Here is a 22,628-nt window from a genome sequence, read left to right as displayed (position 1 = left end):
CACCACCACCATCACCATTGAATCAATGGAGGTGAAGAGTGTTTCTCCATTGGAGCATGACAACAAGGAGAACATCCCCCCATTTTCGTTGTCAAAAAAGCCCGGCCCGAATGAGGAAAAGCCCAAATGCAATTTGGTGAAGAAGAAATGGATCAGGAGGCCTTTGAGGGATGTTACCAATTTTTACAGAGCAACTGAATTGTGGGGATTGGATCCGGAGGTGCAATCCCCTGTTTCAGTCTCTGTTTTTTCGAGTAGTCGAAAACGAAAGCTTGTTGATGATGACGACGGCGACGATGATGAAGATCAGAGGATTTGCTCCAAGATTTTGAGAAGAGAATTTAGATAGATTGATTGCTAATCAAATATTTTATGTGAATTTATGATTAATAAAGTAGAATTTGTGATTTGAATAGAATGAAGGTGTGATTCCTTCCATGGTTTCATGTACTAATTCAATTAGCTATCAGATTCAATAAAACAAGATTTTTTTTTATGGAATTGACTTAATTTTTATGAAGGTGGGATTGATGTTTCGATGGTGCAAAAATGTGGGTTCGTCGTTTAAAGATTTGCCCGATGGACTGGATCCTCGATATCATGTTGCCAACCCGTACCATCCAAATGGCACGCGATGCTTCGTGCCTTCGTTGGTGGATTTTGCAAAGATTGATTTAGGGGTTGGCAAATGAAACAAAAATAAATTGGTTTTAAGACGAAACCTTATAAATTTATATGTAGACTGAAATTAAATGACTGATCCAGAAGTATATCTCGGTTTTTAAATTTGAGTCTACACCAGCAGCCAGGCCTCTCCGCTGCCATCCTAGTGCTCGGCTGCTGCAGCTCCGGCCCGATGACGAGAGTCGAGAGGTAAGTATATTTAGAGAATCAGTTGTTACAATTTACAAACTTACATACTTATATGTTAAATGTTTCACTAAATCACCCGATTTAGGGCATCAGATTTTGACTATATGTTAAAAACAAATCACTTAATTGTGAATTTTGATATTTTGAATGATGATTATATTTTGAATGATATCTTGGTTTGTGCCCGTTCTAATAATATATTTATTCATTCGAATTATAAAAAGTAATACTAATTCTGTCTATTATTAATAGTTTTGTTTTTTTAATTATTATTTTGGGTTTATATATCTACTAAAATTAATTACTCATCTTTTATTTTTGATAAATTTTCTTTCTAATTTGGCGAGGGACAAATAAAAGATACTTGGATTGCTTATATTCTTCTATGTTTTGAAATATCCAGTCTGGCCCAACTATGATGGACCATGTCTTAAAAAAACAATGACGAAGTTAGGAAGTAGGAAATGAAAGTAGTGCAATCAAATATAGTGAGAAATGCAGCATCAATCTTAGAATATATATAGAAGAGATTGTGCATGATGAGTAGTCACTTGCAATAGATGGCGGGTGAAGAATGAAGGTGAAACTCGGCGCCGCATCATGAGATTGACTGCAATTTCGAAACCCAAATTTAATGAAGTTTTTCGGTCTTTATGGGTTTGTAGTGCAGTAGGTCTACCTCGGCATCTAGCTAAACCTTATGGCAATTTATCATAAATGTGGTCTTACATATTAACTATTGCGATTTTGAAATATTGCTTTGGTGTAACAATGGCAATCGAGATATGCGGTGTTAACTAGCTATTGTAACAATATCTATCATAGGTAAAAATAGAAACTGAATATTGTTAGTTATAACTAACTTTCAAAGAATATTTCAAACTTTGAACTCATATAACTATCACGATTTAAACTATTTTTTCACAATAAATATAATCAAACTAAGATAATTTTATAAGGATTATAACGAGATCCTAATTGCATATGTTCGCATGATATAATTATTTTATTTGAATTTTTAATATTTTCGATAATCAGGTTAATATCAACACATAATACAGATAATGTCAATCTAATGCATGTATAATATCAATCAAATTTAGTTGAAATACTGAAGTCATTGAGTCGACATTTTTACTATACCATGTTGACATCACGAGAATTACGAAAACTACCATGTATAAAAATGACAGTTTTTTCTACATGACAATTTTTTCTACATGTGCAAAAATGTCATTTGATAGTAACTCCTAGTTTTTTCTCTTTCTCCTATGTAGATATCTACAATTAAAAATACTATATTAACTTTTTTCTTCTCTTCTATTTAACTAATTTTACATGAAAACATATTTATTTGGATATCAAATTTATACTATATATAAAACCTTTTCTATGAAATGAATAACAACAGGAAAAACATTTGCAATTTTCTTTTCATTTTATTTCACTTCTTGGTTATTACTCTTTTTATGCCTGATACTACTCTGCTACTGCATTGATATTCTCTTCACGTTCTTTGGAGAGCAAGACACTTTTTCATAAACTAGGGTTTGATACTTCTACTCACGAAGAGCTCCAAATTGATGTAGGTTCGTCGTTTCGCTCCGTTCCCAGTGGTCCTGATCCAATCCATGATGCCGACCCCCCCTTTTGCAATTAACCCTCCGACTGGTCATTCCATTCACGAAGTGTCCAAAATTGATGTAGGTTCGTCGTTTCATTATGAATCCAATGGATCTGATCCTATCCATAAAGGTGCCCCCCATGTGCCCCAATCCTCTCATGCTCCCAATGCACCTAAACCTCTCCCATGATGAAACATATTGAGTAGACTAGAGTATGAATAAAGGTAGTTGCTATGTTTCGATACTTTATGAAGGTCTATGTACTCTAGATTTGAAATAAACATATTTATTAAACAAATATTGTGACAATTGTTTGAATTCATTTCTAATTAATTCGTACGACATTGTAACACCCTAACTTTTTCCTATTTTTGTTATTAACTTGTCGATTGTTTTGCTGATTGTTATCAAATAGCCCACAATCTTTTACGTTTCTTGTAGTCGATTATGCGACCAATGTGAAATGTACGAATAGAAGTAAAGAGCGAAGCATGTTACATATGGATTACGGAGACGGAATTTGTATTTGGGCCTAAGCAATTTATTATTTTTGCTAGTCCAATTCTTTTACTTGAGAAAGCCATTTATCATGAGCCCAAAACATTTTTATTTCTTTCTTGTTGAGCCCATTGGAAGTTCACGTTTTTCAGAGGAATTAAACGCAGAGAGAGAGATGACCGATGTTTGGAAATTGGATTTCTAAACCAGTTCTTTTTGTGTTGGAGTTTTAATTTGGGCCAACAAGTAGTGTTAGCATAGAGAGTAGGCTCGAACTTATAATTAGTGTAATGATATAAGTTGTAAATAAAATAATATGTACAGATATTATGTTGCTTTAACTATTCCACATGTACAAAGTTCATATTTTTCAGCGATGGACCAATAAAAAAATAATTCATACTTTTCATGAACGAATAAAGTATCTAATTGCCTACTTTCCTTTTCAGGACAATGCACCCTAAACCCTAAACTAGGGTTTGATGTTACCCTAGATGAAATCTTGCCCCAGAACGATGTACGTTCGTCGTTTAATGTTGTGCCCACTGGACCCAATCCGCTCCATAATAGTTCTCCCAATGCACCTAAACTTCTCGGTGATCATTCGAGTCATGAAGTGCCCCGAGTTGATGTAGGTTCGTCACTTAGAAGTGTGTCTAGTGGGCCCAATCCTCTCCATAATGGCAATCCAGTACCCTCTTCTCCTCCAAAGATGAGAGTATGATAATCACAGTTGCTATGTAATAATGATATGTTTCGAAGGATTATTATGCTGAATTTGATATATCCATAATTGAATGAATATTATGACGTATGAATCCATTTCTAGCGACATTATAATCGAGCTTTAATCGTTACTTCAATAGAAGTCGAATAACAATATAGGTGTTTTCAACATTTTTATGTTTTTATTAATAAATGAACAAAAATTTAAAGGATGTGCCATGACCGACTCAAACCCAAAACATTTGGGGGTCCATACATTTAACCATTATACAAGGGAGTGCTTTCAACTGTCATTCGATCAATATAATTATACTCCCTCCGTCCCCCAAAATTCGTCACCATTTGACCCGGCACGGATTTTAATAAATGTAATAGAAAGTGGATTGAAAAAGTTGGTGGCATGTGGATCCTACTTTTATATATTAGTTTTATAATAAAATGTGAGTGTGAATGAGTTAGTGGAATGTAGAGTCCACTACCAAAAATGGTAAAAGTGAAAAGCGACAAATTTTTAGGGACGGACGAAAAAGGAAATAGGTGACAAATTTTCAGGGACGGAGGGAGTATATATTTGTCATTTAGAAAAAATTACAATCATTCTTTCGACTTTAAACTTATTAGTATTTTTTTTATTTTAGGAAGTTAGCACATTTTTTTCTCTTAACTTCAATCTTATTTTTTTTATTTTATATTTAATTTATTAATAAAAATTGTAGAATTTAAGTTCGTATTATATTTAAATATACCAAAAGAGGGTTCGGCGAGTACTAAAATGTTCAATTTCCACTCGTACACTGACATGTTATAATTTCATTTTGAAAGAGAGACCGTGCAAGACTGCACATGCATGTGGTGTACATGTATATACAATAATACAATTATCAAACTACATTTAATATAATGTGTTAATTAATTTGCCATCTATGATCTATCTATATACATGCATATGGTCTAGTTTTAGAACCTTTAAAACCACATTTTCACCTTAGAAAAAAAACGATTTTGATTTATGATATTCCTTTCTATGTTATCCCACTAGAAGTGATAAATTTTTATTTTTAACAAAAATAACTAATTTATTCTTTTTTACTTTATTTTTTTCATTCTTTTCTACTTTATTCTGTTTCTATTAACACAATAAATACCATTTTTAAAATTTTGTACTTAAAAGAAATTAATCACTTAAAATTTCGGACTCTCTACAAACGTTAATCACTCTATATATAATATAGTCTTTGTGTGTTTTCTTTCTATGGACTATGGGGGGGTCTTTATCTGCCACTAAAAATAATGCAACCACTTTTTATCTATATCTTTTCTATTTTAATTTTTTGTCCATTAAATTTCGTACCGTTCATTGTAAACTTGATAATGGACAAAGGAATATATGAAGCCAATTTTGACATCCTTGGCTATCGTGTAATGGAATTTATGATTGATTGGACTTGACGTGGAATTTTAACCTTTTGTAGTTTGGCTGCTGGTCAATTATTATATATGTATGGAATAAACAAAGAGACTTGGATTTCCTGTTTCTAAATTTTCTAATAAACTATTATAGAGTACTATATTTTTTCTAATAAAGTATTATAGAGTACTATATTTAGGTGTTTCGGATGTGAGGTTGGACATAGTGAAAAAGATCATCGTCAATGTTAGATTCCAGTACGTTGCACCATATGTAAGATAGTTGCAATTTAATGAAATTCGAATTTAATGAAATTTTCGAACTAAACCGGTTGCGGGAGGTTGAAATCTGATCCCACCTCGATCTGCCATTTACCCTATGCTTATTGATCATAAACGTGGTCTCACAAATAATCAACTATTATGATTTTGAAATATCACACTGGCATACTGCACTGCTGCACATGTGTGCATTTTGTTTGGTTTAATTCATAAGTTTGCAATACATGTTGGAGACGGTGTTAGAGATAGATCACTTGACACTATTTTCGCCAAAGAAAATACTACCAACTTAATTATTTGAACTAATTAAATATAATGAAGCCTTTTTGTGATTATCCTTTTGAGGAAAACATATTTTTAGTATACAAAATTGGCAAAGTATGAGAGAGAAAAAAAAGTATTACTAATTAATGGCTAGTAAGACTCATATATATAGTTAATAGAATAACGTGTAGTGAAAAAGCTTTAAAAAATATAAATGGACTAATTTTGAGAGACCGACCGAAATAGTAAAAAAAAAAGAACTACTACTACTATATAGCCCTATCCGTAAAAAATAGTCTTAATTGTGAATTGTATGAATTTTAATACAAAATTGATAAAGTAAAAAAAATACACATAGAAAAAATTGTTGAAGTTTTATAGGGAGAGATAAGAATTATCGTAAATAGATATCGAATAATTTTGATGGATAATTCAAAATGGTTACTTCGATCAAAATGGTTACTTACTCGTGGACGCGAAGTAATACTATTTTTTAGGACATTAGAGTTTAAAAAGTATAGAACAACAAAGAGACGTGGATTACTTGTAATATTCTTCCAACTAAACTTTCCAAGATCTCATGTTGTCATTGCTTTCTTTATGAGCTGGCATGACAAGAATGTCTCAAAGAATTTATGCCCAATTTGATCTAGTGTAGCCGGATAGGTTCATATAATAATTGCTTACTCTCTATTCCATGTTAATCGTTTCTTAATCATATTTGGAATATTTCAAAGTACAATCTTGAATAATATATTTTGGAAATTTGAATTTGTTGAAATTCAGTGTTATAACAAACGCAATATGTTTGTGTTTTATAATATCATAATTTATAAATTGAATTTACTAATATTATATGTTAATTTTACATGTACTAAGTACTAACATTATTAAAGCCAATATATATATTTCATCGATTAAATAAATATTTATTTTTCAAAATAATCTAAATTTTCGTCTCACAAGATAAGTTAAGATAAAGTAAATATCTTATTTCATCATATTCTGTAGAAAATAGAAAATGTAAAACAAAAAATTAACTTATGTTAAAACATTGGGATCAGATGGAGAAAATAGAAAATACTCCGTATATACTAAGAATAATAATTTGCAGACAAGCAAACAGAAAACATTGATGTCAAAGAGTGAAATAATAAAATAGAATACACAAAATTTTAATTCTAGTCATAGAAGCTGGAATAAATATTTATAATGGCTCTGTCTTTGTTGTATAAAGCAAAGGCCCACATAATTAATTTATAATGATCTTTTTTTCATTTTATTTTATATACCCCTATATTTTTAATAAAAACATCGAAAAAAAATAAATTTCTAAGAAAAAAACAAAATATGCTTATCATTCATAATATTTGACCTTGACTATAACACACTAAGAGCACCCGCAACGCGTGCCGAAACCGTTCCGCGTGCCGTTCCGCCGGAACGGTTTCGCCGCGGAACGCGTTGCGGCGCTGCATTCCGCTCCCGTCTCGTTCCCATTCCGTGCCGGGTGCCGACGGCACGTAACGCGGCACGGAACAAGCCGCCACGCGCCTGGGCGACGTGGCCGATCCCCGTGCGTGCGTGCTTCCCACTCGCCGGCCCGCGAGTGGGACACGTGAGCAATGACGCAATAATTATTTTTTTTTTATAAAAATCGAATTTTTAAAATTTTTTTTTTTTAAACGGTAACATTACCGTTTTTTTTAACTTTTTCTTAATTTTTTTAATTTTTATTTTTATTTTCTTATTCTATAAATACACCTAATTCATTCATTTTATACACAACTACACATCTATTCTTCCTACATCAACATCAATTTCTCTCCAATTTTCATATTCTATCTCTTCAAAAAATGTCCGGCGACGGCAATTACGGTGGTGGCGGCGCCGGAGGGTGGGATCTCAACGCGTTCGGCGATTGGGAGACCATGTACAACACACTTGGTGGTTCTGGGTCATCGACGCCGGGCACGCAGGGGTCGGCGACGCCGGGTGGGTACCAACCACCCACTTTCGATGTGGATGCCTACGCTCGAGGCTCCGGCTCGCGGCTTTCCCAGGGTTTGTCCCAGATTCGGGAGGATATCCCCGTTGAACCCACTCAGGGAGGAGGCCGAGGCGGTGGAAGCTACAGGGCTGCGTCTGAGGCACCCGAGGAGGATGAGGAGGAGGAGCCGGAGGATCTGGGCCGGCATCCCTACACCAACGAAGAAACAAAGGCGGTGTACACCGCCTGGCTCACCGTCTCATATGATCCCATCGTCGGCAACCAACAAGCCGCCAAGTGCTTCTGGGAAAAGGTCCGTGATGTCTACCACGAGACTAAGCCGAAAGGGGCCCGGAAGCGCAAATATACAATGCTTCGTGCTCACTTTGGCCGAGTCGATTTACAGGTCAAAAAATTCTGCGGGATCTACTCCACCGAAGCGGCGCACTACCAAAGCGGAGCTTCGGGCGCCGACATACTGAGGGCGGCTATGCGCGCCTTCCACCAGGACACCGGTGTACAGTTCAAATATGTTGATATTTGGCAGCTCGTCAAGGACGAGGAAAGGTGGGCCGGTGGTGTCCGCTCCAGCTCGGGATCAACCTCAAAGCGGACGAAGCACACGACGAGCGGCCAGTACTCGTCTGGTGACACCGATGCGCCCAGTGATCGTGGCACGCAGGAGGTTGGGGTTACGGCCGCCGAGTACGAGGGATCTAGCCGTGGGCGCCGTCGTCCGCAAGGGACGAAGGCGGCGAAAGCGGCTAGAGCGAGGAAGGGCCGAGGAGAATCAAGCCAGTCGGCCTCGGGATCGGGCTCACAAGGAGGCTCGAACACACTTATGGTGGCGTACATAACCGCCACAATGGCGGACACTTCCCGCTTCTCGTACGCCCAATACACGGCCTGGTGGAACGGAATTGTGCATATGGCAGGACTACTTGGTCTTCCCCCTCCCCCTAAACCTCGACCGCCTCCGGAGGATGATTCGCCGGCGGAGTAGTTTTTTTTATTTTCCCACGTTTAAGTTGTAATTTTTTTTAATATTGTGTGTTTTTTAATGAAGTATGTTTGTTTTTTAATAAAGTATGTTTGTTTTTTAATAAAGTGTGTTTATTTAATTTAATTTAGTTGGAAATAAAAATAAAAATTGAAATAGAATGAATAGTAATTTAAGGAACGGTTAAGGAACGGAGGGTTGCAGGTTCCGTTCCTTAGTTAAGGAATGGAGTAAAAAAGTACAGTGGGGCCCTCAAATAGTGGTTTAAGGAACGGTATAGGAACGGTATAGGAACAGCGTTGTGGATGGCCTAATTCTTTGCAGCCACTAGCACTTTAGCCACGTCATCTATATATATCCCTTCACCAATTTTGTGACATACTCCACAAATATGGGACCCTTACAAAACCAAGCCATGAACGAACCTCTTCTCCGATCCAAGACGCCGCCGCCAGCGGCAGAGACGGAAGCCAGCTCGGAGCTCGAACACCCCCTTTGCTCCGCTACCAAAAAGCCCTCTTAATCGAGATGAGGTACCTTTTTCGCCTGGCCGGCCCGGGTGTCATAGTCTATTTACTAAACTTCGTTACTTCGATGTCCACGCAAGTATTCTGCGGCCACATCGGAAATATCGAGCACGCCGCCGCCTCTCTCGGCAACGAGGGCGTCCAGCTCCTCGCCTACGGCCTCATGGTAATTTTAATTGACCCAACTAACACTATTTTTTTCTCGAGAAATATAATTTCTCATATATATGTGTGCGTTACACTAATAGTAATTTATTTATTTTACGTGGCATGAGACCGTCTATGTATGCTGGCCAGACACAGATTAACAATCTGAAATCTTATCATCTTGTTTCCAAAAAAATTTCTTCGATATCTTTAATCAGAAACAAATACCCCATATGTTATATTATTAAAGTTAATGTTTATTCGATCAATTATGTATTAATTTTCATTTTTATAAGATAAGTTAAGATTTAGAATATCTTATTCCATCATATACTCTGAAATCTAATTACAGAAAATTGAAAATGTGAATTAATAATTTTAAAAAGAGCAAATAAAAACTACTGGGATCCTGAAAATATAAAACATACTTTATCAATAGTAATTTTTTATGCATAATAATTTACACACAAGCAAACACAGAACATTGATGTCAAAGGGCCACATTATTTATTTAAATGAACTTTTTCAGTTTATTATATACTCCCTACATCCAACATTAAGTTCTATTTGAGTTTGATACGGATTTTAAAAATGAAAGTGGGTGAAATAAGATATTGGAAAATCAGACCCATTTTTATATACTCCATTAGTTTTATATGTGAATGGGATGTATAATCTATCATTCATAATAAAAGTGAACTGAAACTCTTAATCACGGATTGACTAAAATGGTAAACCGAAACGCCTAAAGGCAGACAGAGGGAGTATATTAAAATACTCCTATATTTGTAATAAATCATCAAAAATTAAATTTAAAGAAAAAAACAAAAAATATAATTTTCAAGCATGGCGTTTGACCTAGACTACATAATACTGCCTCAGACACATCAAAATTTAATAGCTTTAAATATTGCAACACAAAAATCCTTGGCAGCCACTAGCTCCATAGCCACATCATCTATATATACCCCTTCACCCATTTTGTGACACACTCCGTACCTCACAATTCACAAATATGGGTTCCTTACAAAACCAATCCATGAACGAACCTCTTCTCCACTCCAAGACGCCGGGAGCGGCGGAGACGGAATCCAGCTCGGAGCTCGAACGAATTCTATCCGACCCCACCATGCCCCCTTCTCGCCGCTATCAAAAAGCCCTCCTAATCGAGATGATGTACCTTTTCCGGCTGGCCGGCCCCGCCGTCATAGTCTATTTGCTAAACAACATTACTTCAATGTCCACTCAAATATTTTGCGGCCACCTCGGAAATATCGAGCTCGCCGCCGTCTCCCTCGGCAACGAGGGCATCCAGCTCCTCTCCTACGGCCTCATGGTAATTTTAATCGACGTGACACTATTTCATATGTGCGTGTCACACTATTTATTTTATGTGGCAGGCACAGGCTGTTTGACCATAACAACTGTACCGTCTCATTCGTTGAAGCTTACCTGATTATATTAATTTAAATATAGCTGGGAATGGGGAGCGCGGTGGAGACCCTGTGCGGGCAGGCGTACGGGGCCCACCAGTACGGGATGCTGGGGATATATATGCAGAGATCGACGGTTCTACTGATGCTGACGGGGATTCCGCTGACGGTAGTTTACGTCTTCTCGGTGACAAGAATGGCCAAAGAACATAATGTGCAGCAAGATGTAAAAGAAGACATTGTAACTTGAGGAAGAAGAGAGTTTTTGCATTAAGCTTTCATTAAAAAAAAAACGACTGTTACACTTTTGTCTCTATATATACTATGCTAGAGAACAACCTAGAACATTGGTTCAAACCCTAAGTCCCTGACAAAACAAGCTGTAAAATCTGAACTACATGACAATGTTCATTAAGAGAATAAGGTGTGGTCCATCCTTTTCCAGGTGCTGCGATAAAGCTTGTACCTGGACCAATCAGCCGATGCCACCAAACAGCACTTCCTTCCATGTAGGAGCAGCTAGCCTCGGCTCCAACGTGGCACAACTAGATATTATCTTTGGCATTGGATATGTAGCATCACAACTTCCCTTAGCTGGCTTCTCTTTAGCAACATCAGTTTGGATCACCATGTTAACACTTCCCCTCAATTCGATCCCAGACATAGAACAAATGCCAAGCTTGTTTCGAAGTCGGGAGAAGAATTGGTAGCCTAAAGGCTTGGTCAAGAGGTCTGCAATCTGATCAGTAGAAGGGACATACCTCAACTCAATTTTCTTTTCTTTTACCTTGTCTCTTATGAAGTGTGCATCTATCTCTATATGTTTGGTGCGTGCATGCAGCACAGGATTGCTTGCTAAGGCGATTGTGCTCATGTTATCAACCCAAACAACTGGAGTCTTTCCACAATCCACTTTCAACTCATTAAGTAAAGATGTTACCCAACCAACTTCACAAACAGCTTGAGCAAGACTCCTATATTCAGCCTCTGTGCTTGATCTCGAAACAATAGCCTGCTTTTTAGAAGACCAAGATATTAAATTCTTCCCAAAGTATACACAGTAGCCAGTGACTGACCTTCTATCATCAAGATCAGCTGCCCAATCGGAGTCTGAAAAGGCAGTTAGAGTGAAATCTGACTTTTGCATATGTAGGCCATAATCCACAGAACCTGCTAAATATCTCAAAATCCTTTTTACTGCTTTCCAATGTGAATCAAGAGGTGCAGCCATAAACTGACTCACCTTATTAACACAAAAACTGATTTCTGGTCTGGTAATTGTAGCATATTGAAGTGCTCCAACAGTGCTTCTGTAAAGCTTGCCATCCATAAAAGGATCTCCATCATCTTTGGACAACTTGAGATTACTCAACATAGGAGTAGGATAGGGCTTGCAGTCTTGCATTTGTACCTTGTTCAAGAGCTCCTTGATGTAGGCTGCTTGGCAAAGATGAATGCCTTGTGCTGTGTGAGTGACTTCAACTCCAAGGAAATGCCTCACTTCCCCTAGATCCTTTAAAGAAAAATGATGGCTGAGCTTTGAAATGACATCTTTGACAACAATATTGGAGGAACCAGTGATGAGCATGTCATCAACATAGATAAGTAGATAGACCGTCTCCTTGCCAGAAATCATGAAAAATAGGGAAGTATCTGCTTTGGATTGGGAGAAACCAAGAGATAAAAGTACAGACTGAATAGTTAGGAACCAAGATCTGGAAGCCTGTTTTAAGCCATATAATGCCTTGTTAAGTTTGCAGACAAGAGAGGGGTCACCTTGCTCAAAACCTATAGGTTGTCTCATGTAAATGTCCTCTTCCAAATCACCATGTAGAAAAGCATTATTCACATCAAGATGTGAAATGCTCCAGCCAAGAGAGATAGCAATAGAAAGAATTAACCTGATAGTAGTAGGCTTGACCACCGGACTAAATGTTTCACCAAAGTCAAAACCAGGTTCCTGTGAGAAGCCTTGTGCCACTAATCTCGCTTTGTGTCTAGCAATACTGCCATCAGCATGTTTCTTCAGTCTAAAAACCCAAGTGTTACCAATTAAATTCTTGCCTGGAGGCAGCTTGGTCAGAATCCAAGTATTGTTTCGCAACAGAGCCAAAAATTCCTCTAACATGGCTGCTTTCCAAATAGGAATCAACAAGGCCTCAAGAGCGGATCTAGGTATACAATCAAGAGAAATAGTGAACACTTTAGGCTTAAAAATGCCAGCTTTACCCCGAGTTGTCATTTGGTGAGATGGTTTGGCAGAAACATCAACAGCTGGTAACTGAGAAGATGAATGAGTAGATGTATTGATTGGTTGAGTGGAAGAAGATGAGTTGTGAGAGTGATGATGACCAGATGGAGCAGATATTGCTGGAGGAGAATTATGGGGAGAAGATGAGTTACCATCAGCAGGAAGGACTGGAGCAGTAGGAGAATTTTGAGGAGAAGAAAAATCAGCATCAATAAATTCAGCTGGTGAAGGTGACTGAGAAGTAGGAGAATTGACATGAGCATGTCGAGAGCATGGAGAAGCAGGTTGAGAGGGATGTGAAGGGAAAACTTGAGGTGGGACTGGGGAAAGAGGAGGGGAGAAGGCATGAGATGAAGTAGCTTGAGCATTAGTAGTCACTGACTTAGGAAGATGTGAGAATGATAGTTCATCAAAAACAATATCTCGAGTTATGATGAGCTTTCCAGATGGCAGCAAGGCTTTGTATCCTTTATGAGTGTTACTGTATCCAAGAAAGGTGGATGGAAAGGATCTAGGTTCAAGCTTATGTTTATTATAAGGCCTCAAAAGTGGGTAACATAGGCAGCCAAAAGGCTTGAACTCTAGATAATTTGGTTTTGTTTTCAACAGCTTTTCAAGAGGAGAGATATTCTGCAGAAGTGAGGTAGGAATTCTATTGATAATGTAGGATGCAGTGACTACAGCATCATCCCAAAATTTGTAGGTTAAACCAGATTGAGAAAGCATAGCTAAAGCCATTTCTATAATGTGTCTATGCTTTCTCTCGGCCAATCCATTTTGTTGAGGGGTATGGGGACATGAGACTCTATGTGCAATACCAAATTCTTGCAAGAGAGTGGAGAGACCTTGAAACTCACCTCCCCAATCACTTTGCAAGGTTTTGATTTTAACATTGAGCTGATTTTCAGCAAGAGATTTGAATTGCTTGAAGGCAGAGTAGACATCACTTTTGGATTTTAGGAGAAAAAGCCAAGTAAAACGGCTATAGTGATCAATAAAGGTTACATAGTACTTGAAACCATTTCTTGAAAGTACAGGTGATGGACCCCACAAATCACTATGCACTAGTTCTAATGGATTATTGCAAACTGTAACAGAAGCTTCATAAGGTAATCTGTGAGCCTTAGCAACACAACAAGATATGCATAGAGAATTTGATTTTATTGAATTATAGGGAATATTACAGTGCAGTAAAGCTTTCTTGACAGTTTCAAATGCACAATGGCCTAGGCGCTTGTGCCACAAATCTAGGCTAACTACGACTGAATTAGAGGAAGGTAAAGTAGAAGCTGAACAAACAGGAACATCTAAAGACTTTGAGCTGGTAGCAGGGACACTGCACTTGCTCTTATGAAAGGAGAAAAGATCATCTGGTCTGGATGTCTTGGTGTTGGAAGTATATTTATGCAGGAAGAAATGGTAAAGTCCATGGTCAAGAGTTCCCTTGAGAATGATTTCCTTGGTGCCCTGGTCCCTCACAAAACAAAATGTAGGATGAAATTCAAAAAACACTCCATTGTCTTTAGCAAATTGGGAGACACTAAGAAGATTTCTAGATATTTGGGGAACATGAAGCAGATTATTAATAAAAAGAGATTTGGATAAAGGGTTAGAGTTTGGCTTGAAAACAGAATTACCAACATGTTTAATCTTAATGCCTTTACCATCACCAAGATGAAGAAGTTTACCTCCATTGTACTCAGAGGCTGAGTTGAGATTTCCAAAATCATTAGAGATATGATTAGTTGCCCCAGAATCCGGGTACCAAGATGTGGATGAGGAGGCATCAACATTATATTCTGATGGAGTATACTGAGGTGAAGCAGTGTGTTGAATAACATTATGGTTCCTGGCTTGGACAACATTAGCAATATGATTCATCCGATTGAACCCTCCTTGGCCTTGCAAATTTGGATTTCTCACTTGAGGAGAAGTTGGCACAAAGTTTTGCTCAAAACGATGCCAACATTTATCAGCACCATGGCCTGGCTTTTGGCAAAGTTGGCAGATGATTTTGCCACCAGATCTTCCTCCTCTGCCACCTGATCTGCCACCTCTTCCCCTGAAGTTGAAGGATCTGCCTCCATCTCCTCTATAGTTTTTGCTGCTGTCATTTCTGAAGTTGCTGTTTGAGTTGATCCTTTGATTTTCAGCTTGTACAAAATTTGCAGTTGGGATGGAGCCTTCTGTGTTGATTGAGCTATTCTTCACAGCTGAATCTAGCCTTGTCTCAAAGCTCGTCAAAAGTGCAGAAACTTCTCGCACAGTCATTTCTTCTGACTTTGAAGTGATTGTGACTACAGCTGGGTTGTAATCAGCTCCCAATCCAGCAAGAATGTGCAAGATTTGATCTCCTTCAGAAACTTTGCAGCCTGCTGCTCCCAACAAATCACAACAACTTTTTACTTTGTTCAAGTATGCTCTCATTGAGAGTGATTCCTTTCTTATGGATTGAAGCTGCAGCCGATACTGCATCACTTTTGCCTTTGATTGATGGGCAAAACTCGTTTCTATGGCCTCCCATATCTCCTGGCTGGTGCTTAGTCCCACAACCAAAATCATGATGCTTTCTGAAAGTGAAGATTGGATCCAGTAAGCTATCCTCTGGTCCTGCATATTCCAGTTTAAATAATCTGGATTCACTCTTTCTTGAGTGGAGTTTGTTGAGGTAATGACTCGTGGTGGAGGGATCTGCTCTCCTGTCAGAAACCCTTCAAGGCCATACCCTCTCACAGCTGATAATACATGTTGTTTCCATATGAGATAGTTATCCTCAGTGAGCTTGATAGAGACTGATGTATTTTGTGGGAAAGTTTGATTTGCAAATAGGCTATAGTTTGGTGAGGCAGAGTATTCATTATCATGCTCACTTGAGCTATGGGATTCTGCCATTGATATGAAGAAGCAAAAGAAAAGATAGGAAAGGGGTGGCCTAGGATCAGAGCCTAGGCTCTGATACCATGACAAGAATGGCCAAAGAACATAATGTGCAGCAAGATGTAAAAGAAGACATTGTAACTTGAGGAAGAAGAGAGTTTTTGCATTAAGCTTTCATTGAAAAAAAAACGACTGTTACACTTTTGTCTCTATATATACTATGCTAGAGAACAACCTAGAACATTGGTTCAAACCCTAAGTCCCTGACAAAACAAGCTGTAAAATCTGAACTACATGACAATGTTCATTAAGAGAATAAGGTGTGGTCCATCCTTTTCCAGGTGCTGCGATAAAGCTTGTACCTGGACCAATCAGCCGATGCCACCAAACAGCACTTCCTTCCATGTAGGAGCAGCTAGCCTCGGCTCCAACGTGGCACAACTAGATATTATCTTTGGCATTGGATATGTAGCATCACAACTTCCCTTAGCTGGCTTCTCTTTAGCAACATCAGTTTGGATCACCATGTTAACACTCGGAGCCGATCCTGCTCTTCCTGGGGCAGGCGCCGGAGCTGGCGGCGGCGGCGGCGCTGTTCGTGTACGGGCTGATCCCGCAGATCTTCGCGTACGCGGCCAACTTCGCGATACAGAAGTTCCTGCAGGCGCAGAGCATCGTGAACCCGAGCGCGTACATATCGGCGGCGGCGCTGGTGGCGCACGTCGTGCTGACGTGGGCGGCGCTTTTCGTGTTCGGGTGGGGCCTGCTGGGGGCGTCGCTGGTGCTGAGCTTCTCGTGGTGGGTGATCGCAGGGGCGCAGTTCGTGTACATCGTGAGGTCTGAGAGGTGCCGGATGACGTGGACCGGGTTCAGCCCGGCCGCGTTCACCGGCCTGTGGGATTTTTTTAAGCTGTCGGCCGCGTCGGCCGTCATGCTTTGCCTCGAGACGTGGTATTTTCAGGTGCTGGTGCTCATCGCCGGCCTGCTTCCCGACCCAGAAATCGCATTGGCCTCTCTGGCTATTTGGTAATGTTTTTAGTATCATGAAGGAAGTGACAGGGTCGAAAAACTCTATTAAATTTTATTTTTAATTTATACTGGCCAACTACTTTTAAGGATAATCATGTTGATTTTTAATTGTGAAAATACCAATTTTTGTGTTAAAAAAGTATTTTGGACAAAGGATAATTAGTCGATGGATTTTTCATATATCATCTACTTTTGAGATAATTTGATTTAATTTTTGTGATGGCTATTTGATTCGTGTAGCAATCAGACAGACATATGTCTCTTTTATGATGATGACAAAATTGCTGCATAGATATGCATAAGTTCAAATCAGAGTAATCTTAGTAAATGTCTAAAAATAACTTTTATTTATTTATTAGTATGATATATATATATATATTCAATGAAAAAAAAATATACTAGCATATTATATTTGTTTAAATTCAGTATTTATAATTTTGTTATGGTTTATTAAATGCAGTGGGACGCTTCTTGGATGGGTTTTCATGGTGTCAGTAGGGTTCAACGCCGCAGTAAGGTTTGTATGAGATTGCATTTTTTATTAGTGGTATTTTTTTAAAAAATAATTATATATATTGGTTTTTTTCAATGTTAATTTGTTAAAATGCGTTGTGTTGCTAATATGTTTCTCTATAGCTATATATTTATATGCTTGATTATGTTTACTTTTGTATAATAGTGTGAGGGTTAGCAATGAACTCGGCGCCGGGCACCCAAGATCCGCGGCTTTTAGCGTGGTGGTGGCAACTGGAACATCACTACTGGTGGCGGTAGTATTTGCCATTGTCACTTTTTTCCTCCGCCACAAAATCAGCTATGCATTCACCTCGGGCGAAGTTGTGTCCAACGCTGTCGCAGACCTTACGCCAATCCTCGCTGGCGCCATCGTGCTCAATGGAATCCAGCATGTTTTATCTGGTAAATATTTTTAAATCATCTTAGTCTTGGTCATGCATTGAAACATAGTACAATTTTGATCACAACTCGCTAGCTTTGTGATTTCTATAGATGAATTTTAGTCTCAATCGATAGTATATTATAAGATGGCTATATGCATAGAGAAAAACGTTGTGCAACCTATTTTATATGAGCTTTTAAGTAAGAATTTCCTAAATTTATTAATCTATGTAAATAATATTTTTTTGGTTTTATATTTTAGTTTGATTTTAAAACCATAAAAATATTATTGAATAATTAGTACTACTATATAAATCCAAGCTCAATTTTATCTGTTCTTTATTTATTTGAAGTTATAAAAAAATAATAAATCATAGTATTAATGTAATTTTATTAGGCTAATAATCTAGATAACTTTTTTGAGATATTAGAATGGAAATAAATGTGTAAAACTAACAATGTGCATCATAATATTTCTCAGTTCTCTTTCTCTCTATCTATGGCTAATGCTGGCAATTATTTTTCAATAATTGAGTTAAAAATGTCTATATATAGAACCCTAGATTTCATATTCAAGAAAATGGAATCTATGTAGAGATCTCAATAATTGACACTTACATCATTAAATCTTAGACACTGAATTTGTTACTGCATTATATTATGTGTCGTGTGTGAGTGTGGAACTGCTCTAGTTTTAATTAAAAAATATATAAGCTTTTTTTTTCGATAAAAATATATATATATATATATATAAGCTTCATCACCTAACACATGGAGTACTTTTTATAAATTTAAAAAATGTCGCTTTCATTTACATTTATATAGAATCCAGAATTTCAGAGTCATTAAATTTGTACTAATAAATAGCTGAACCGTTATATTTGTCGGGGAATATTAATATCTTACTTTTATTTTGAGTACCCAATCCAGTATCTTATTTAATACTCCCTCAGTCAGATAGCACACTCGGGGAATCACACAGGATTTTAGGAGATGTTATTTTGTGTGTTAGATGGAGAGAGTAAATAGTTATATTTATATTAATGTGAGAGGAAACTTTTTCCAAAAAAAAGGAAATGTGACATATTTTATGGGACAAACTAAAAAGGAAAGGTTGACATGTATTATTGGACGGAGGAAATACGTATTAAAGACTAAAGCCATTATTCACCCGTGTACTGGAGTATTTAGTTAATAAACATGTGTGACATCCGGAACATAGAATTCACTGATTTCAAATCATGTATGCCTAAATAGAGTAATCAATCAGTAATTGAAGTATTTGACATGCATTGAGGTATGATACCACAACCACTTTTATAAAAAAAATTAATCTATTAAAGTGATAAAATAAAATAAACCCAATTGTTTATCTTATTTTTGTTATTTTTTATAGTGATTTTGAGTATAATATTTTTTATTGTTTACATCTTGATTTCGTTTTTTTTTGTTTTTTTTTTCTATTTTGAGTACTACGTAAATGGTACATGATATTTCACTTTCGCACATAAATGGTACCTGATCTTTATTTTATATCGTTTTTGGTACCTATAAATCACATTTTTGGTACCTGATGCAATTTTCACTCCAAAATACCCTCTAAACAAATTCATTTTTCCATTTGTGTCATAAATGATATTTTGGGCGTTGACAAAACTAGTATCAAAAGTGATATTATAATATCTTTTGTCATTCTCCTCACTCTTTATACTATTATTTTAATCAATAGTAATATTATTATTTTGATGTTATAAATTAATAATTAATTATTTTTAATATCATTTAAATATATTTAATCATAATTATAGTTATAATTATATTTAATTATTATAATAATATTATTGTTATAATAGTAAAAACTAGTAGTAATTAATAAATAATTATTATTATTTTATATTAAATTAATAACTAATTAGTAGAGTCTTAATCAAAATTTAAAATTGTGAATTGTATTCATAATGATAAAGAGTTGAATATTATTAGTTAGGTGTTTCAACCCTAAAATGAGTATAAATAATTTAATTAAAAATATTCAATTGATTTAATTACTTTAGATAATTAATTTAATTAGGTGTTTTGATATTGATTTATATTATGAATGCAATTAGATGTATGTATAAAACACTAAAAAGAAAGAAGAAAAAGAAGAGAAAAGAAAGAAGATGAAACATAAACTAGGGAGAAAAAAGAAAGAAGAAATGAATATAAAATACTAAAAAGAAAGAAGAAAATGAAGAAACAAGAAACAAGAATAAACTAAAGAAGAAAAAAAGAAATAAGAAAGGAAGACATATTTGGTTCTATTTAATTGAATTTCCAAAAATATCCTCCATAACAAAATAATCACATGTTTGATACCTAGGGTTATTTTTGTCATGGATACTAAAAACGATATAAAATAAAGATCCGGTACTATTTATGTAGTTCACTCTTCTATTTTAAACTACTCTTGTACAACTATTTGTAGCACGTTTTATTTTTGAATCAAACATATTAATTTTATTGTACAAATATTAACATATATGGTTGTGTTCATATATTTACGAAGGGGTAGCCGTTGGATGTGGATGGCAAGCATTTGTTGCATATGTAAACGTGGGTTGTTACTATTTTGTCGGTATCCCTGTCGGTGCAGTTCTTGGCTTCACTTTCAACCTTGGTGCCAAGGTATTATTCTACTCCACTTTTTATTGTTAGAAAATTATATAGTTATATCAAGATTTCTGAATTATGGAGGATTGTATGAAAAAAATGGATTTAATTTCGGTAGTGTCTTAAGAGTAACAGAGTTGATGAAATCGCGTGAATGAAATATAATTATAAGCTAATATTACACGTGGGGTAGGGGTCGACCCATCTCAAAATTTCATTCAATTCGGTTTTTGGAGTTGCGGTTACTCCACCACAACCCTTCAGATTGAGATTTATTTTTGTTTTTTTGTCTGTCCTTAGTTGCTTGAAGTGTTCAGGGAGTTTGAGCGCCTACCAAACTTATTTTTTTAAAATTTTATTTTATATAGCTTTGAAATTGATCCAAATTATACATGAATTTTTATGCAAAAACCACTATAATTATTTAAATTTCCTATAAAAAAAATACTTTTTGAATAAAATTTAGATAGCATTGCCCATAGTATTTTTTTTTCTGTGTATGCCCATGTCAACGCCTCTACCTTCTAATGTCAGCGACCCATTTTCTTTTAATCCACGATAATACTAAAAAAATTGATTTTGCAGGGAATATGGTTAGGAATGCTAGGAGGCACGGTCATGCAGACATTGATTTTGATTTGGGTGACTGCTCGTACGGATTGGGTTAAGGAGGTAATTAATTTTATATCATTGCATTGTTCCAAATTCTTTATAAAATGAAATCCTCAATAATAATCCAGTATTTGTCACGGTTTACACAAACAAATTAATCTTGAGTAATTTCTCTTAGTCCTAATTTTGATTTTTAAAAAATTTTCCTCTAATTTGTTGATGTGCAAGAGTCATAAATCAAAATTCTTGTTGAAAAAGATTGATTATCAGATAATTTCGAGATTACTTTTCCACAAAATATTTTTTCCCAAGTTGGTGAGTTTCATTATTGTCCTATTCTTTCATATAAATACAGCTTATTTCGATTGAACCTTTTTTCAATCAAATCAATGAAGCAAAATAATTTCTCATTGTCGTTTCTACTATTGAGATAGAAATGTCGACGTCACTTCCAGTTTATAGATTTATGGAGTACTTTATTGAATTAGGACATTGATTTCAAACTTTTCAAAATAGTGTCAACACAGTGTAAAATTTTAAAATTTTGATGTCAATCCAATGTCAACACAATATCAATACAATGTCAACACAGTATCAACCGTTGACACTGTGTTGATATTTTCTGTTGCTATTATTTTGTACTAATCTATTGACATTTTTTAACGATCCAGATTATGGTTTGGAGTTTGTACAATATTTAGAGTTCGCATTTGATTGCATTCCTATTGAATTATTTGATGGTTTCATTAAATGAATGGCACATTTACTATTTAACATGAAATTTCCTTCGATTGGAAATCACTATTATTTTTGGGGAATAATTATTTGAGTGTGACTTCTAACAATACTCCCTCCTTTACAAGGTAGATATCACACCTTGAAATTGTTGTTTAAAATTTTGTACAATTGATAAATATTTAAATAGAACAATAAAATCGTTGTTCAATTTTTGCCTCTAAATTATTTTGGTGAGAAGAATGGAGAGAAATAAATCAATAATCAAAATCTTTAATCAGAATTAGTGGGAGATGATAAGTATGTAATGCATTTGAACATTAATTAGAATATTAATTCATTATTATTTTCATGAATATGTGCTTATAACTTTATGACTAGCTATAATGTGCCTGCATAGTTTTATTGATTGTTTATGGTATCTTAGTTAGGGTTGGTTAAACTAATTGTCAATTTTGTGTTGAATTTCCTGAAATTTTCAGGTGGAGAAAGCTAGCGATCGAATAGATAAATGGAATAATACGATGGAGAGATTTTCAGTTGAATGATTAGATATATGTGATATATATTTTATGGAATATTGAAATTGGCACGTCAATTTGTCCTGAGGAATTAATTTTTTATGTTATGTACCACATGTTTATATTTGTAGACATTAAATTCTATTTAGTGTGAGGTTTGAACTATAAATTAATATTCATTTCTTTCGTTCCACAAGAATATACATTTTTCTATTTTAAATCTGTCCCACTACAATATGTATTTTTTTTATTTTAAATATTCTTCTCTCTCAAATATAGCGT

General features: G+C 35.9%; 1 protein-coding gene and 1 pseudogene across 1 annotated transcript; one reads left to right on the top strand and one right to left on the bottom strand.

The window, feature by feature from the left end:
• The first annotated feature begins 9,061 nt into the window (after positions 1–9,061).
• On the top strand, positions 9,062–22,566 carry LOC121741830 (protein DETOXIFICATION 40-like). The gene is made up of 8 exons (XM_042134757.1): positions 9,062–10,675; positions 10,816–10,959; positions 16,442–16,926; positions 17,390–17,446; positions 17,609–17,847; positions 20,375–20,493; positions 21,064–21,150; positions 22,308–22,566. The coding sequence occupies exons 1-8, from the start codon at positions 10,355–10,357 to the stop codon at positions 22,371–22,373; spliced, it is 1,518 nt and encodes a 505-aa protein (XP_041990691.1). The 5' UTR covers positions 9,062–10,354; the 3' UTR covers positions 22,374–22,566.
• On the bottom strand, positions 15,252–15,386 carry LOC121742754 (annotated as a pseudogene).
• Positions 22,567–22,628: the final 62 nt, after the last annotated feature.

Source organism: Salvia splendens, chromosome 7 (assembly GCF_004379255.2).
Source record: "Salvia splendens isolate huo1 chromosome 7, SspV2, whole genome shotgun sequence".
Lineage (NCBI taxonomy): Eukaryota > Viridiplantae > Streptophyta > Magnoliopsida > Lamiales > Lamiaceae > Salvia > Salvia splendens.
Note: the sequence above shows the minus strand (reverse complement) of the source record. Positions and strands in the feature narration are given on the sequence as shown.